Here is a 19,790-nt window from a genome sequence, read left to right on the forward strand (position 1 = left end):
CTCGGCCATCGATCGCGCGATCGCGACGAAAATTGGCACACGCGTTACCCATGGCATTATCTACAAAACTATAACATCAAATTCTGCAAAAAATCTCATGTCTCATTAATCATGCTAATTTATGCGTAAAATCATAAGTTTGCTCTAATTAAATAAATGATGCCCCTGAAATGCTAATTTTTGTTTCACATACTCTAGATAGGCATCTGATCAAATTGATTTTAAAAAAAATTCAAAATCACATTTATTTACTTATGTATTCTATTGTTTTCTAAATTTCTTATGTATTTCTTTGTTCTTCGACTTTTTGTTTTTTATTGTTTTTTCAATGGAAATTGTCAGGGACTTTATTTTGACCATAAACAAGATAAAATTAATTGATTTTAAGCAGTAAAAGGAAAAATAATGATACATTTTTGAATTTTGGCTAAGAACACTATTTGCATTGGATTTGTTCACAAATTCATGTTTTTGAGCAATTTTGGGTCTGCATGCACTTACGAAATGTTGCGTAATTTTGGTCTCAAAAGTTGCGCGAGACTTGAAATGAAAAAGCCAGCAAACAACGCGGTCAAATAATTTCGTGCGGCGGATTTATCGCGAAAAATGTCGAGGGGGGCTGAATCAGCCCCCCAGTCTTTTTAGGGTTATTCCAGAACAAGCAGGATTTAGGCCTGGAAAGTCTTGTTCTAGTTAACTGCTGAATCTGACACAGTACATTGAAGATTGCTTCGAGGAAGGGTTGATAAAAAGAGCAGCCTTTGTTGACCTCATTGAAGCTTATGACACAATCATTGAATACTCACAAGGAAAGTCTTTGAGATGACCATGGACCTATCCATGGCCTGACAGACAATTCAGAACATGCTCTCAAATCAACGGTTTTGTGAATCTCAGTGGTTCCAGTAACAGATGGCTGACACACAAAAGGTCTCCCACAAGGAAGCATCATCGTCCTACTCTTTATCATCTACACAAATGACCAACCAATCCAAATAATGAGAGCTACCTGTCCGCTGATGACATTTGCATTACTTCACACAAACAGTCCTTTGAAGAGATGAAAAAGCACTCAGCGATGCTCTGGTAGGCCTGACTCCTTACTACGCTGCAAATCATCTCTGGGCAAATCCATAGAAAACCCACTGAGTCAGTGCTTTCCACCTAAAAAACAGAGATGCAGACCAGTAACTAAGGGTCAGATGGTATAGAAAATGGTTGGAACACACCAGTAAGCCAATCTACCTTGACATCACCCTAGACAGTTCCCTTACCTACAAAGAACATGTTGCCAAGACAAAGGCTAAAGTTGGAGCAAGGAACAGCATCCTGAAGAAGCTTTCGAACACAAAATGGGAACAAGTGCAAAACCATCCGTGCGACAGCTCCTGCTCTTTGCTACTTGACTGCTGAGTATGCAGTCCTCAACCGTTTTTAGGTCATCACATGCTGCCACGTTTGTTACAGCCCTGAATGCTGCTTGCAGAGCAATTACTGGCTGCGACAAATACAAGAGCAGATGATCTCTAGCTAGAGTGTGGTATTCCCCATCCACACATCAGAAGAGGGGTATCAGCATAGGTGGAAAAAACAAGCAAGAAGATAACCATCTTCATCCACTCTTTTAAGTATGAACCTGCCCAAAAACGACTCAAATGAAGATGTAGCTTCCCTCACTTGACTGAATCCCTTGATGGCTCTGCTCATAATCAAAGTCACCCTATTGTCCAACTACCTACAGTCTGTGGTCAACGCTCAATCTCTCCAATGGACCTAGCGAATCACTTCCCAGGTTCAAGTGAGGAATGTGTAGTGTAAAGATTTTTTGACCATTTGTGCTCTAATAAATTTCATAACGAAAAAATAGCCAGTATGCCAATTTTTCTAAGGGTTTGTGAAATTTGGGAGAATTCAGCTAGAGACAATTTTGAGAATATTTTGGGCAATTTGGCCTAGAAATCTGACAGAAATAATGATTTAGGGGTAAAGTTTTTAAGAACTTGACATGCGACAACTATTTGCTGAATTGAATTACCCCCGACTTCTAACTCCAAGGTGGCTGCCAATTTAAGGGTCACAAATGATTCCATTTTGATAGAGAGTTGTTCAAAATATTTATTTGGGGGTTTTAGAGACAAGAAATCAAAATTGGGGCCCTGTTGTACAAAGAGTTGCCATTGATCCGATCAATCGCAACTATGAAAAACCAGCAAAATCAGCATATGAAATGCATGTTTGTTCAAAAAGATTTCTAGATATGAATGTATATCTGTAAAGTCATTAATTTCTTAACGATTTTGTGTGATTTCCTTTGTTTACAAAGGACATTGTGCAAATTTTTCATAGAAAAAATTATGACACTGATGAATTTCCAGAGTTACGATTGATCGGATCAATCGTAACTCTTTGTACAACAGGGCCCATTTACATTTGACACACTGACCTTGCCTTTAAAACGAATGGCGGTCGGTAGTAATTAAAAATGGGTGATGGGTTTGAATATGGCGTTCCTCAGGGTTTTGTACTGGGACCTATAGTTTTTTCTCTGTATTTATTACCACTTGGGGACACTTTGAGGCAGAATAATGTTGAATTTGATTTCTTTAGTTCCCAAATCTCCAACTAGTTTTCACAATGCTATTGTATTCAGGAAATTAATGTATCAATGATAAGAAATAAAGTTAAGCCTACTCTTGAATGAACAAAAAGTCCTAGACATAGACACTATTTACCTGCCCATGATCATTTGTTAATTGGTAATTCTGAACCTGCTGAATCTGTTAGAATTCTAGGTGTTGAACTTAATTCGTCATTAACGAGTAAGCAAGTAAATTTGCTTTGTAAAACCCAAAAGATATTGACGTATGATGCTTGCCATCATGCTGTTCAATCACTGGGGTTCAGGCGCCTAGTCAAAACAGCACATTCAGAATCGAGCAGTCGGTATCATTACAACAGCCAGAAAGTATGATCATGTTTCCTTTGTTCAAAGAGCTTCACTTGCTACTGGTCAAAAACAGTATCATAGAAAAATTGCTTTGTTTACTTGTCGATTAATAACTTGACACCACAATACATTTCATGCTGGGTTTTTTCCATACCCTTTTCTATCCCCAACTTGGGTAAACAGTGCACAAGTTTCACTGGTCCCAGTATTCAAAATCAGTTCATGTCCTTCTGTACAATTATTTTTTGAATTTTATGTATAACACCCACTTAATATATTGTAAGTACTTGAAGAGTAGAATTATTCATTTTTATAATAATAAATGAAATAATATAGCCTAGGATTTGTATAGTGCTACTATATTACCCTGGCTAAGCTAGTCTACCGCATCCGGTGCTCACAACTTCCTTCAAGTATCCATTTACCTCACCTGGGTTGCAGTACAATATGGATAATTTTCTTGCTTTAAAAGGAAAACACACCCCGGCTGGGAATCGAACCCATGTCCCTCAGATTGAAAGAAAGAGGCTTAACCACTAGACCACGACGCCCCCACAATGTTAAGCTATATTGGAAAGTGCTTTGAGCATGTTTACATGAAGAACTTGCTATAAATGTTAAAATGTATTTATTTTAAAGGACAAGTCCACCCCAACACAAAATTAAGTTTAATAAAAAGAGAAAAATCCAACAAACACAACACTGAAAATTTCATCAAAATCGGATGTAAAACATGAAAGTTATATTTTATATTTTCGCTTAATTTCACAAAAAACAGATACTTGCATTTTCTGGTCGGTATGCAAATGAGAAGACTGATGATGTCATCCACTCACTATGTCTTTTGCATTTTATTATGTGAAATATGAATTTTTCCTATTTTCTCCTCATTCTCATGTCTAATACAAAGTTTTATTCCTCCATGAACACATGTAATTAGCATTGTTTAATACTATATGGTTCAGTCAAGTTGGCCCTTATTGTCAAATCTGTATAAAATGAAATATTGTATAAATAAAACAATAAAAACAAAAGAAATAGTGAGGGACATCATCGACTGTCTCATTTGCGTATTACTGAGTTGTGCATATCACTGTTATGTGAAAAATAAGCAAAATTTAAAAGGCCACAACTTTCTTCTTTTACATGAAATTTTCAGCATTATGCTAGTATGATTTTTCTTTATTTATTCAAATCAACATTTATCGGGGTTGGACTTGACCTTTAATAGAAAGCTGTTAAAGATAATAATTATAACTGTAAAGTTTATTTGGCAAATTGACATAATCCTGGCTTTCTATTAGATACAACTGACCTTTTGAGGATACAAGGTAAAATTCTTCCATGTGCTAATGTAGACTCAATGTGGGACTTTCATGAAAAACCCATTCATTTAATAATAGAATCCTGAGAAGTTTTTTTTACCTCAAAAGACCCTTAACCTTCACCTTGTGACATGATATATAATTAACTTGAAAATTAATAAACCTAAGTAAAGTTTTTGATGTTGATACCACAGTACAGTCAAAGTTCATTGACCAGAACTTAAACCTGAAACTCCTGCACAATGATCAGTGATAGTTGAATACCTATATGCACTCTCAAAGTTTTGCCTTATCAGAAACTTGATGAGATTCAATGATGATAATACAACATGGCCAAATCTTGGCGATCGTAAAAGACCTAAGACCTTGATCATATGACCTGAAACTTGAACTTTATGATTAATGATAATGATTATGTCGATTGGACTTTATTATAAATTGAAAATGGCCCGAGGGAGTATTTTTACATTAACAAGCATATGGATGTTGAGCACCCTAACATTAGGGGAAATGAAACGAAAATCAGAAGTTTTTATCAACTTTGTATTTTTTTGAGAAAAATCAGCTGTTACCATGGCAATGGGGGGGGGGTTGCATTCATATTTATATTAAATGCAAGTCTTACCAAGGCAACAGTAATTATTTTCTTTCAAATGAACTCATGCAGACCACTTACCGTATGTTTTGTTCAATATTAAACGAATGGTTCAAAATTTACGCAAGTAGATTGTGATTTTTATGGTATTTTCCATTATTATCTCCCCATATTATTCGGTTGCCATGGCAATGGCTTAAGATGGTATTTATACATTTAGCAACAAGCATATATAGATATAGCATCTTGTAATTAGAGGAAATGAAAGAAAATTCAGATTCTGTAATATTTTCTATCAAATGGATACTTTTCTGAGAAAAATAAGCTGTTACCATGGCAACGGCCAATTTGCAATATTCCTATTTATCTTTAAATTCAAACATTGTCAAGGCAACATCAATTCCTATCATTCCAATAAACTCCTGCAGAATACTTACTGTAGTTTTTGTTCTAAATGATTGGGAAAAAACCCAACGCATGTAGATTAGGTCGCTTTTATTGTATTTCTCGCCATTATCTTTTTTACCATGTTATTCCTTTTTTACCAAATAAGGTTTTATTTGGTTGCCATGGCAATGTAATGAGAGTGTATTTATACATTTAGCAAAAATCACTCCTATGTTTAACACCGTAAACGCATGGAAAATGAAACAAAAAAAAAACAACAACAGATTCTACAACTATAAATCAAATTTTTTACTTTTCTGGAAGAAAAATGAGCCGTTACCATGGCAACGGGCCAGTTGGAACTATTTTGATGATCTTAAATATTTCTTAATTTCATTTGTATTTAATTGGAACCTTGATTTCAATCTATTTGCTAATTTTTATCATGTTTATCTACCATTTACAGGGGTACACATGCTATTTTTGAGAAATTAATCCGTTGCCATGGCAACGGTCAAAGACAGCATTTATAAATTTGGCAACAAGCAGATTCATGTTCAGCACCCTCAAAATAGGGGAAATAGCACAAAAAATCAGATTCTACAGAAATTTTTTGGTAACCTTTAATATTATGACGAGGAGCTGTGATACTAATTATTATGTAATTGAATTGTGAAAATGCTGTGTAATCAAATGTTTAACATTACAATTGTAAACTTCATGTAATTCAGCCTTTTGGCTGCGATATGTTGTTATTGCCAATAAATACCATTTTACTACTACTACTACTTCTTATCAAAATACAAGGAAATAAATTGTTGGAAAAAAATCATCTTTGTATTCAACATTATTACTTTTCAGCACGCAAACATGATAAGTATGCTCATTATAATCAATACAAAGAGGCACATTGTACACAAACGGAAAGTATAACAAAAGAACAGATGGGAAAGGATATAGAGACGGCAAAGGGAGACAGACAGAGAAAAGGTGAGTAAAGGGAAAGGCTAATTAAAAGAAGATATGGACAATACAGAAAGAGGATTGGGCCAGAAAGATTGAGAAGGTAGTGGCGAAGATTAAAAATGAAAGCAAACAAAAGCACGTGGATGTTTTATCATGTCTCCCTTGTAACAAAATCAATTGCAATGATATTTATCCTTCAATTACCATGATTACTGCAGTGCTGTACACAAAAATCGTCCATTTCTGGTACCGTTGACAATATTTGAATAAATGTAATTTCAACCAATAAAAAATGATAAGTAGGGATATGACATCATGAGCATGCTTATCATGTTTATTGCATATTCATTGAAGACATGCCTCAAACTGTTTCATCAAAAATAAAGCAAGCTTCGTTATTCCCGGCCTGGTTATATAATCAAATTGTGTTCTTTGTCTAAGTTTGCTTTATCTGTTATATTGCATTCAGCGCAAAGTACGACGATAATGAGAAATCAGATTAACAGGTTACCCTAATCGGTCATTCTGTTTATTAGTCATACTTATTTCAATTTTGAATTTCATTCGAAGGTACAAACATGCTCAAATTGCTTTTTAAAGAAAAAAGAGACATACTATATAGATTTGATGAAACACTTCGAATGGCACTTCCATATTCATAGTTTATTATTTCAATGCAGTATTAAAGCATTATGCATATTACTAGAGGGACACATTTGTCATTATTTGAATTGCCCTCGTTTGATAAAACAATATCGAAGGGGAACATACATATACACTTTTCAACAATTGAAAAGGAAACAAAGGTTTCTACAATTTTGGTCCGTTTCAATAAATAATTTAAGTAACCATTACCTGAAGATTTCTACCAAATAATAGGAATGGTATTCAGGGACGGAATAATCCAGGGACAAAATGTGACATGTTTTATCGAAAAATGTGCTGCATGGGCGAAGGCTTATTACTGATTTTTATTTTCTACATTATTTTTTTTTCTACGGATACATTCTGGATTTCAAAATCTTAAAGATTTGTTTGTTTTTCCTGATCAAAGAAGTGTGCAACTTGATTCTTTACCGTAAATATATGGGAAGAAATCAAATGTATTTATATACAAAAAACCTTTTTTTTCTCACTGATATCTTTAACAGTTGATTGTGCACAAGTAGTGCGTTTAAAGTTAATATGAATACAGAACTTTCGAAACTAAAATTACCATTTAAAACATTCGGAAATCATACCGAACATTGGTCAATTTAATGCGTTTGATTATTTTGATTTCATTTAAAGTCGTAGAAAAACAATAAATATGTTGAAGTTTTGGGTTTAATTTGTTTAAGGCTTTTCTATCATGACTCCAGCAAATTGTTTTTTTACAATGTGAAAAGTGTTGAGAATATTTGCTTCATTCTTTTATATTTCTGATCCATTAAGCTCTTGCATCGAAATCAAACTGATTGATTCTTCTTATAATTGTTGTATACACAGTTTGTAAGCCTGGATATAAATTAGAGATAGTCTCAGGTATTTGACGCCCTCTACAGTGCGTAGCAATGAAATGTTTACACTTTGAAAAAGTCCTGGGAATTGAGAACTATACAACTTGGGGATATTTTTTGGCACATACTTGTTGAGTTTGGGTCTCATCTATTAAATAAAAGTAAACATTTTGACAGAATGTTACACCTCAGTAAGCACTGTCCATTTTTTAAAGCTCGCAGAAACCGGTTTGCGCAGAAATGCACGCTGTCAATGAAATGAGGCGAAGACAAACTCCTCTGTGTTTGGAAATTTAGCCAATTGAAATAAAACATAAACATTTTGTAACGGCTTATGCCACCCAATTTTAATCCTAAGTAAGCACAACCTTTACCCTTTTTTTGTTCCAGTCAGATGTGAGGACATAACTCAAAATTTCATCTCAGACACCCCAGCATTTCTTCCCAAGCTTTTTTTTCTAAAAAAAGGGGGGGGGTAAAATTTCTTTACACTTTCCCCAAGCTTGACAATAATTAACGTATAAATCAAGCCTAAGTCATTCCATGTGCATCACAGCTGTGTGTAAAGCAGATCATCATGATGGCCTTGGAATGTGGGGCTTGGTGCGCAATAAGCCATTTCTTAGTTCCTTTCTGCGCATGATCAAAAGATTCTACGCATGATCAGAAGAAGAAGGTCATTTGTACTAAAGTGACATGGTGCTTTAAAATATAATGAGATAAGCACCAAATTTGATGTCTCGATTATTCATATATTCTTTTGAATTGTCGTTTTCATTTACATCCACAAAGAACAACAATGCTTCCACGAACGACTGGTATTTCACAGTTTGTCAAGTACATTGTGCAACATGCTAAGATATGTATTCAAAGTAGGAATGAAACAAATACCTTCATTAAGAGTTCATTGGTGTGCTATTCTAGTCACCTGGTCTATTCAATTTCTTCATCCTGCTGTGTAAGGCAAGCTTACGTAATATCTTGCTTTGAAATCTGCCTATCATTATGAAAGAAATGAAAGGTCATTTGACCTAAATTGCCCATGAAGTAACTACGAACTGGTCTATTGCGCTCTATCATGTCTATGAAGCGTTCTGGGTAAGGAAACACATTAAAACTAAAAATATATCTTCAATTTACCTAGCTAAACACCATGTGTTCTTCATGATTATCGTCTACTCGTATTCATATAATCATTTCAAAGTTATGTGCAAACCATTTTTACGAACCTTTCAAAAGTAAGCAGGCGGAAAACTTTTTGACAGTTATATCGTCATTTGCTTAAAGGAAACCAAAACCCAAGAAGAGAAGCAATCTTATTGGAAAGAGTAAAATGAGAGGAACAATTTATGGACGATTAAAAAGTCTTGTACTTACTATGTGGACCCTCAAATTAGCAAACGTGCTTCAAAATGGCTGATTTTGTGGACAACTCTCCATTTGTTTTGTACACATATTTTCAGATTTTGCCCTTTATTTTACATATTCATATTATCTCCTCCTGACCTTAACATAAATGGTGTGGATTATATTTTCCCATGACATATGTTGTACTGAGAAGGCGGCAAGATGCAATTTGAAAGATAATGAGGAAAATCTGAAAATTTGTGTACAAAACAAATAGAGAGTTGTCCACAAAATCAGCCATTTTGAAGCACGTTTGCCAATTTGAGGATGCCCATAGAACGTACAACAAGAGATTTCAAACTCCCATAACTTGCTTATTTTAAAACCTATCTTGATGATTTTTTTTTAATTGTTCCTCTCATTTTACTCTTTCCAATAAGATTACTTTCATTCTTGGGTTTTGGTTTCCTTTAAAGAGATTTGTACCGATCATTAAACATGTTAAATGCGGAAGAAGATTCAGGGTATTATACGCCATTTCAGACAACTATTTCTCAGGGCAAACTTGTTTTTATACGCACTGTAGTCAGTGTTGTATTTGTTTGATGTATAAGTACGAAAGTTCATTTATTCATTTTACTATGTAAGAAATTATATTAACGAAGTAAGTAATGCAAGGAGAAAAGTCCAAGACCGAAAATAAAAACCATTACAAAATTGTTTGGGGGCACCCCCTCCCCTTCCCATCAATTTATAATGAATAAGCAAATCAAGAATAAACCAATGAATAAACAATTTAAGCGATAATATTGGAGAAAAATGATAAATGAACAAATGGAATTTTGAAAAAGGGAAAATAATATATATTTCATTTCAAATCTACGACCGTCGACCAAGATTTTAAACAAGCGTTTTAAATGGTAAAGTGAAATGGCATAAAAGTGTGATTATTTTTATATGTTACAGTCATACTGTTTTTATATAGCTTTATGGCCAATTTCAGGCAACGGCAGTTTTTTATATCAATGAATTAATTGGTTGATCAATAATTTATTTCATTTGATATTTCAACAGAGAATGGTATCAAATGAAACCTACTGGAAGGCAAACCTTGTTGTTGAAAGCTCCCTTCAATGAATGAGTGATACATTAATACAGAAATGAATATGTATAACAAATCATCACATTTGATTTATATTCTGTCAAATATTAATGACTTTTAATTGTATGGATAATGTTTATTTTTTATATTCTCTCTGATATCAGGAAAATGAGAGTGGATATCAACATTATTTTACTTCTACACGAGAAAAGGGCCAACATTGAACAAAACGTTACACAAACAAAACAACAGAACGGTACAAGGACAATATATATAAAGAAAACTATAAAATAAATAAAAGAATGACAGCATGGGGCAAGAGCGGGACATTTAACAAATCATACAACGGCGGACAAAACACAACAAGTACAATTAAGCACACAAATTAAGAACTGCACGAGATTAAAAGAAAATACCGAGAATAGAGCCAGGAAGGGACAGAGACAAGAAAAGCGAAATTAATCATATCATGTGAATAGAAGGAAAGGGAGGGAGAAGGGAGAGAGCAAGGGGGGTGAATGCGGAATAACGAAAAATCACTGAAATATCTTAAGTAGCCTGAGCAAAAGGATAGTAATACTTTTGATAGTAAATAGCAATTAACATTCATCAGTAATGTTCTCCTCTAATTTCATACAGATAGACGCAGTGGTGATTGCCACCATTCCTGGTCATGATATATAATTATATATTACCAAAATGTTACAGTCAGTCGGCAAGCCCTGAAAAAGTAGCTTCTTTTATCCAAGTGATATTCATGACTATAGGGTTTTTGCATTATTAATGAGCTTGGTGCGAACCAAAACACCTCTTTTTATTCTGCCATTGCTGCTCTAAATATGAACCAAGTTTCATGTTTTTGGTATCTTTGTAAAGAAGAAGAATCATTCTGTCAGGTCATGTGTTTGGAATTTTTAAAAAATGTTGTAATATAGGGAAAACTTTTGATATAAAACATGAAACAAAATGTTTTCATGCAACAAATGTTGTTGTTTTCACACTTGATTTCTGTTTGAGCACAAATGATTTTGTGATCATAATAAAGCTGAAGATCTACGCTTTAATATGATATAATTTGTATAAGAAGATGTATCTTAGATGGGTCAGCAGCCAGCTTTTCTTAGGCCAAGTACATTTAGCAGCTCAAAAACAAGAATACTGCACTCTGATTAGTCACAGAGACCACACACCCACGCAAATTCCAATGTTCCCCACACTGGGCCTCTGCAAGGTCATATCACCATGTGGTAATCTCTTCAAATGACCCGCGCCTGTGGTTGTGAAAACATTATTCAGCCAATCAGAACTCTGGATTTTATGTTACTCAGAAATTTTAAAAATCTCGTCTTGCATCTTGATGGAAAAAACTGGCTGCTGACCCATCTAAAAGATGCCACATATCAAGAGTGACATTGTAAGAAAGTATAGAGTTTGAGCTTTCTGATGATATAAATAATGTTGGTACCTAAAACACAAAATGTTGCACAATTTGCAAGTGAAAACAGAGGAGGAAAATTCTGTTTGATGCATCTTTTCTTGTAAAAAAATCACTTATTTATAAAAATATTTTATTCAAAAGAAATAACCAATATGAAAGAGAAACATTTACTCTTCCCGATGGTACAAAAATAATCAATTTTACTCCAGAAGAAAGTGGTTAAATTCTTTGAGAAAAAAGTCTCACAATTCACGAGATTTTGCAGGGACATGAATTCAGCCACGAGAGGACTTGGATAAATCTTGCCCATTTGCTCATTAATACAGGGCCTTGCCGACTGACTGGTTACTAACAAAAATGACTTTAATTGACATTATATTACACAATTTGTTATATGGAAAAAAAATCATCGTTAAACGAACCTTTGTATCAGTGGCGTTCCGAGCAAGCACCGAGTAGAACACATCATGCATATGTGCATTCCCTCGGCGTCCAAGTATACGGATCGTCAAAGAACTCAGGGTGTTTGAGGAGCACATGAATTCAGCCAGGTCCTCTGAAGCAGTCCGTCGACATGGCTTTTCAATTACCAGTTCTTCCTATTATGTACAATATTTTTGAGAAAAAGATCAATTCATATTGAGACAACCAAACATCAGTTTCATCTGATAGTTTAATATCATTTATCGCCCAATCTATCTAATTTGTTTTTTGTCATTCATAAATATACTGTATACCAAACCAATGTGAATGAAATATACACCAAAATGAAAGTGGCCAGAAACGCTAAATAATAATAATGATAACAATTATAGTAATATACTTCAAAGGTTTGCTTTGTCATTTTATGTCAACGAATGAGCTTGATAATTATCATTTCATGGCTGAGTTTACCAACAAACTGGAAGATCAGAATCATTTCCATTTTATCATAGATAAAAGTATTGCAACACATTGTAGTTTTGTTTAATTTATTTTCAAAATTTGTTACGAAATTTCATTGATTTGTCTGTATTATCGATTTTATTGAATATGTAAACTATTTATAGTCGATTTGACAGTCTCATAGGCTCAATACACCAACCTAGAAATGTTCTTTCCGATGAAGCTTTTTTCCTGATTCGTGTTCCTATGGGGTCCTAGAACAAATTCAGCTTGGTTGCCAAAAGTTGCCGTTTGGGCAATTTTGCTAATTTGCATAAATCCAAAATGGCCGCCAGATGACATCTTAAAAACCTAACTTTTGAACCCCTGTCCACAAAATGATGAGTAATAACTCGTTTTAGGGGTTTAGAGATGTGTAGAACCGATTTCTGTAATCATTTTTGCAATATAAGGTCATCTTCAGGTCAAATCCAAGATGGCCGCCAGATGCCATCTTGAAAAAATGACTTTTGATCCCCTTGCCCCAGAATGACGAGTAATACCTCTGTTTAGGGGTTTTGGGGTGTGCAGAATCTCTTTCTGTTTTCTATTTTGCAATATAATGTTATCTTCAGGTCAAATCCAAGATGGCCGCCATATGACGCCATCTTGAAATATCAACATTTGAACCCTTTGCCCCATAATCATGAATAATAACTCTATTCGTAAGTCATTTGGTATGTTGATTCAATTCATGCTGTAATTTTGCATAATGGATAATCTTCAGATCAAATCCAAGATGGCCGCCAACCGCCATCTTGAAAAATTACTTTCCGAGGCTTATACGTGTTAGAACTAATGTAAAGGGATATCAGTATGAATACTCATTTCTTTTATTAATTCTCAAGTTTTTGTCCCAGAATCATGAATAATCCCTCTTTTCGTGAGTTATTTGGTATGTTGATTCCATTTCTGTTAATAATTTTGCAATATAGGATCATCTCCAGGTCAAAATAATCCAACATGACAACTAAACGCCATATTAAGAGAAAAAACTTCTTCCGAGACTACTGAACCTTGAAGAATTGCTCTCCCTAATACGGTTGTTGTTATATATTCGAGCTCATGTAAGGGGATTTCAGTGAGATGATTCATTTCTTTTAATCACTCCATTTTTAGTTCGAGGTCAGGTCATGTCTAAGATGGTCAGATGGTTGATAGATTTCGTCATCAACCGCTTACTTTAGAATGAAACCATTCAAGGTTTGGGCTATGATTTCGGGAGTTTTGATCCTTTTTTATTTCTGTGCAACCATACTTTTCCAGTGAAATGACTTTAAAGTATTATTTGAATTAAAAAGTGATTTCTCCTTATTTTTTTTCAAAAAAATTAGTTAACTTATTAACTTCCTTTATAATTATTATTAGACTTTTCCTCCAGACAAGAGCCATTGACTTGGTCAGCAGGAGTGCATTCTTTAGCCTCCTGCAGAAGATAGGCTCCCCCAAGACTGTTCCACGGTCAGGATTGTTCTCATTTGTGAAATGTTTTACGGAAACGATGTCGCCCCTGCCTCCCAAGAGGAATATACATAACAGCTGCCTGTCCTGTGCATGTAAGGGGTTTGGATCATCCATCAGCCTTTGAGACAGTCAGAAATCCTGATAGACTCAAGACACCGACTGTCCTCCAGATGTGTATATCAACAGCACACACTTGTCTGGTTGTTGTGGACTCCTCACCTACCTTGGACCGACTATATCTCTCTTGCCCACTTTCACAGGACCAGCATATAAGCATCATGATTGTAAAATCTGTCACAGTCATGGCCAAGCTCCTGCACGGAAGTAAGTCCTGGAAAACGTACGCCGACCAAGAAAAGTGGCTAAACACCTTCCATGTCAGCTGCCTCGGATGTATCATGCACGTTAAATGGCAGGACAAAGTGAAAGATACAGTGGCCCTTCAGCGTACCTGCTGAAAAGCTTATTCTCGCTCCTTAGTCAAAGGCACCTCAGGTGGTTGGGGCATGTTTGCCGCATGGAACGTTGGCGAATCCCTTCTTGCATTCGCCAAGGTAAGGTGAGATGTGTGATTGGTCTCACCCCATCGGTAGATCACACCTCCGTTATAAAGTCCCCTGCAAACGTGACATAAAACTTGCCGGCATAGACACTAACACTTATGAAGGTGTAGATGATAGTCGCCATTCTATGGAGAGCTACTAAGTACAGGGGTCAAGACGTCAGAAAATGATCGGAATGCTAAATTGGCAGACCAAAGGCATAGTAGGAAGGCTAGGACAGCATCTCTATATAAACGTGTCTCAGCGCCATCCTCCTTCATCTGTAGAAATTGCTCTAGAGACTGTCACTCTAGAGTGGAGCTCTGTAGTCACTCTCGAAAATGTAAGGTCTAGCGCTACGCCATCGTCTTTTAAGGCGAACTGATGCCTACCAGTCATTGGACACATTGATTTAGAAAAATATTGATAAAACACTTTCAAATTCAAATAAGACCCTAAAAGCCTCTTCAGTACAAGGGTATGGATGGACCTTAAAAAAATGAAAATACTCTCGAAATGGATCATACCCCAAACCTAAAGAGGATTCATTCTAAGTTGAGCGATAAATGTTGAAATCTGACATCTATGATGTAACTTCACCTTGACCTTGAACTTGAGAATTGATAAAAGATTCAGTATTCTTACTGAAATCCATTTAAATTAGTTCTAACACGTATAAGCCTCGGACAGTAATTTTTCAAGATGGCGGTCGGCGGCCATCTTGGATTTGATCTGAAGATTATCCTTTGTGCAAAATAACTGCATGAATTGAATCAACATACCGAATGACTCATGAATAAAGTTATTATTCATGATTTTGGGGCAAAGGGTTCAACAATTGATATTTCAAGATGGCGGCCATCTTGGATTTGACCTGAAGATGACATTATATTGCAAAATAGAAAGCAGAAATGGATTCTACACACAACAAAACCCCTAAATAGAGGTATTACTCGTCATTTTGGGGCAAGGGGAACAAAAGTCAATTTTTCAAGATGGCATTTGGCGGCCATCTTGGATTTGACCTGAAGATGACCTTATATTGCAAAAATGATTACAGAAATCGGTTCTACACATCTCTAAACCCCTAAAACGAGTCATTACCCATCATTTTGTGGACAGGGGTTCAAAAGTTAGGTTTTCAAGATGGCATCTGGCGGCCATTTTGGATTTATGCAAATTAGCAAAATTGCCCAAACGGCAACTTTTGGCAACCAAGCTGAATTTGTTCTAGGACCTCATAGGAACACGAATCAAGAAAAAAACTTCATCGGAAAGAACATTTCTAGGTTCGGAAAATGTCAAATCGACTATTAGGTTGGTCAGTGTTTTCAATATTCGATCGTTTAAATTGACGAATGAACACTTTATTTCCAGGCATGCTTGAGAGAAAACGAGTATTCTTCATATTTTCAATATTACGACACAGTCACTTAACTTTACTATTTAAGGATCCTTAGACATATTAACTTCGAGATGATTGCAACTTTCTTTAACCGGTATTGTAAATCCAATTCATGACATGTAGTAAATAAAAAAAATCTTTTCTGGTTTATTTCCCAGTTCTGATTAAGTCGTGCAATGGAATACGTAAAAACGCAAATTTTGACAACCTAGCAACGAACCTGTATTGTTGATAGTTAAACTTCGTAATTCCAAAGCTTTGTAATTTCGAAGGTTCTTTATTCCGAAGGTTCGTAATTCCAAAACACGTAAGTTGCCTATACCTTGATGTTCGTTAATCCGAAAACAAAAAGGGTTCGTTAATCCGAACATTTGTGGCGTTATTCCGACGGTTCGTTATTCCGATTCCGAAGGTTCGACAATCCGAAAACGAAATAAGGTTCGTTGTTCCGAAGGTTCGATAATCCGAAAACGAAATAAGGTTCGTTGTTCCGAAGGTTCGTTAATTCGAAAACGAAATAAGGTTTGTTGTTCCGAAGGTTCGTTAATCCGAAAACGAAATAAGGTTCGTTGTTCCGGAGGTTCGTTAATCCGAAAACGAAATAAGGTTCGTTAATCCGAAACGAAATAAGGTTCGTTGTTCCGAAGGCTCGTTAATTCGAAAACGAAATAAGGTTCGTTGTTCCGAAGGTTCGTTAATCCGAAAACGAAATAAGGTTCGTTAATCCGAAAACAAACTAAGGTTTGTTAATCCGAAAAATGAAGACCGGGAAAGCAGAGGCAGAGGCAAGGGGGCGGGGGACATTGTTGCCGTTCAATTGTTATGAGGATGGGAAGGCAAGGGCGGCCGAACGAATTTTCGTTGGAGGTAAAGCCAAAAAATAAAACTCATGCGTCAAAATGGGCACTTTGGTGATATTTTCACCTGAAGATTATCATCTGCTTGAAGTCATTGTGTGTTTGATAGTGATTAAGTAGACAAAAAAAATTTGAAGTGACTTCTTATTATGGCAAAATGTATATTTACATTTGTAGGCTTTACTTTTAGGGAAAGAGTATAATGAGCGAGCAGCTTTGTAAAACGTTTTTGAGGGTCAATTATTCTTAAAATGGCATTATTGCGAGGTGTTGTGAGCGTGAATCACATGCTAAAACTTTAGGGTATTTCAATAAAAAATGAAAATAAGTTTTTAAAAATCCGAGCAGATTTCTGCTGTCCTTGAAAATATGTGCATCTAACTAAAGAATTAACACGAGCGCAAAACGTGAGCTTTAACAAACTGACCAGAAAAGAAACCTGTGAAAGAAAGTATTTAGTGACCTCTTTAGGATGCATATTTCACCAATCGAACGAGAGTGCGAAGCGCAAGCTGAAAATTTGCAATATTCCAGCCTGAAAACTTTACTTGTATACTTTAAAAAGAGTATTTCATTTTGAAAAAAAACATGAAAAACGGCATATTATTCTTGAAAAAGGAACTTTCCCATTTGGGAAAATATTCATTTCATTTCATTTTTGGGGGGTGCAAGTGCCCCCTGCCTCCCTCCCTGCGGATCCAACATTCTTCATATGGGGGGGGGCAATTTTTTTCAGCCATATTTTCCTCGATCGGCAGCTTAAAGTTGCTTATATGTAAAATAAAGTAATAATAATAATTATACTTGCTTATATAGCGCCTAACACTTACTTTGTCAGAAGTCTCTAAGCGCTCTACAGTAAATGCAGCATAATTACCCTGGCTTAAGCAGTGCAGCTGTTACGCGCGCTGCGTTTGAAGGAATAAATTCCTACCAGGTACCCATTTACCTCACCTGGGTTGAGTGCAGCACATTGTGGATCAATTTCTTGCTGAAGGAAATTACGCCATGGTTGGGATTCGAACCCACGACCCTCTGTTTCAGAGTAAAATAACATAGAAACCCTTTTTAAATAATGCAAGCGCGAGCTATATATATTTTTTAATAAAATGGGCAATATGTTTGTGATTTTCAACTGCGAGCAAGAAGCGCGAACAGAAATTTTAAATAAATAAGTTCTGACCTAATCTAAAGGGGACATTTTAAGAACTTTTTGCACTTAGCCATGAAGAAGATGCGTGTTTCAACCAGTGGCGGCGGAACAAATTTTCCTTTTTTTTTATTTTTTTTTGGGGGGGCTGTTACACCCACAAATGTAATAATCGCCCACAAATGTAATAACGCGAACAAATGTAATAACACTTTACCCACAAATGTAATAACACTTTACCCACAAATGTAATAATTTCACCCACAAATGTAATAATGCACTTTACCCACAAATGTAATAATTTTTGATCGCCCACAAATGGAATAATGACTTTACCCACAAATGTAATAAATTTGAAAGGATTTTTGGCATATCCGGTCTGAACTAAAATTGTATAGTAATGCGTTCATTTAGCACAAAAGTGCAAAGTCTCTTTTCCTGACCCGGTCAATTAACAAATTATAATATAAATCCAAAGTCTTTATTCCAGACCAGGTTGTTTCAAAAATAATATGAGCCCAAAGTCTTTATTCCAGACCCGGTTGTTTCAAAAATTATAATATAAATCCAAAGTCTTAATTCCAGACCCGGTTGTTTCGAAAATAATAATATGAGCCCAAAGTCTTTATTCCAGACCCGGTTGTTTCAAAAATAATAATATGAGCCCAAAGTCTTTTTCCAGACCCGGTTGTTTCAAAAATTATTATATAAATCCAAAGTCTTTTTCCAGACCCTGTTGTTTCAAAAATTATATTATAAATCAAAAGTCTTTATTCCAGACCCGGTTGTTTAGAAAATAATAATATAAGTCCAAAGTCTTTATTCCAGACCAGGTTGTTTAAAAAATAATCATATGATCCAAAAGTCTTTATTCCAGACCCGATTGTTTCAAAAATGATAATATAAGTCCAAAGTCTTTTCTCCAGACCCGGTTGTTTCAAAATTTATACTATAAATCCAAAGTCTTTTTCCAGACCCTGTTGTTTCAAAAATTATAATATAAATCAAAAGTCTTTATTCCAGACCCGATTGTTTCAAAAATGATAATATAAGTCCAAAGTCTTTATTCCATACCCGGTTGTTTAAACAATAATAATGCAAGTCCAAAGTCTTTTTTCAGACCCTGTTGTTTCAAAAATGATGACATGAATCAAAAATCTTTTTTCCACACCCGGGTGTTTAAAAAAATCATGATATAAATCCAAAGTCTTTTTTCCAGACCCGGTTATTTAAAAAATTACAATTTTAGTCCGAAATGAGATACATAAATGATATTCCAGTGGAATAAAAATGAGAATCGAGCTTAGTCTTTTCTCCAGACGCTAATGGTAAATTGAAAATCAAGCATAGTCTTTGCTCCAGATCCGGTAACTAAAAGCTGAAACTTTATAGTAATGTGTTTATATAGCACAAAAATGCGAAATCTTTTTTTCCAGACCCGGTTAATTAAAAAATTATAATATAAGTCCGAAGTCTTTTTTTCAGACCCATTTATTTCAAAAATTATAATAATTATACAAAAAACAAAGACCCACGATCCTTTTTATGCTGAATAACATGGAACTGTAGCGTATTCTTTCTGTCAGACCCAGTTATAAAAGTCATTAAAAACACAACAACAACAACAAAACAAAGACCCTGCAACCATTAAAGGTCAAGTCCTCTTCAGAAAAATGTTGATTTGAATCAATAGAGAAAAATCAGACAAGATCAATGCTGAAAATTTCATCAAAATCGGATGTAAAATAAGAAAGTTATGACATTTCAAAGTTTTGTTTATTTTTAACAAAATAGTTATATGAACGAGCCAGCTACATCCAAATGAGAGAGTCGATGATGTCA

At 35.1% G+C, this 19,790-nt stretch overlaps 1 protein-coding gene across 1 annotated transcript in view; it reads right to left on the bottom strand.

Annotated features, from left to right (window-relative positions):
• LOC121413085 overlaps positions 1 to 14,298 on the bottom strand; it is a 35,220-nt gene extending 20,922 nt beyond the window's left edge. Inside the window, exons 1-2 of the mRNA XM_041605849.1 lie at positions 14,218 to 14,298; positions 12,029 to 12,205 (exon numbers count right to left, since the gene is read on the bottom strand). Coding sequence (XP_041461783.1) covers positions 12,029 to 12,205; positions 14,218 to 14,298 — 258 coding nt within the window. The remainder of the gene's footprint in view (positions 1 to 12,028; positions 12,206 to 14,217) is intronic.
• Between the last annotated feature and the right edge of the window lie 5,492 nt (positions 14,299 to 19,790).

Source organism: Lytechinus variegatus, chromosome 4 (genome assembly GCF_018143015.1).
Source record: "Lytechinus variegatus isolate NC3 chromosome 4, Lvar_3.0, whole genome shotgun sequence".
Taxonomy (NCBI): domain Eukaryota; kingdom Metazoa; phylum Echinodermata; class Echinoidea; order Temnopleuroida; family Toxopneustidae; genus Lytechinus; species Lytechinus variegatus.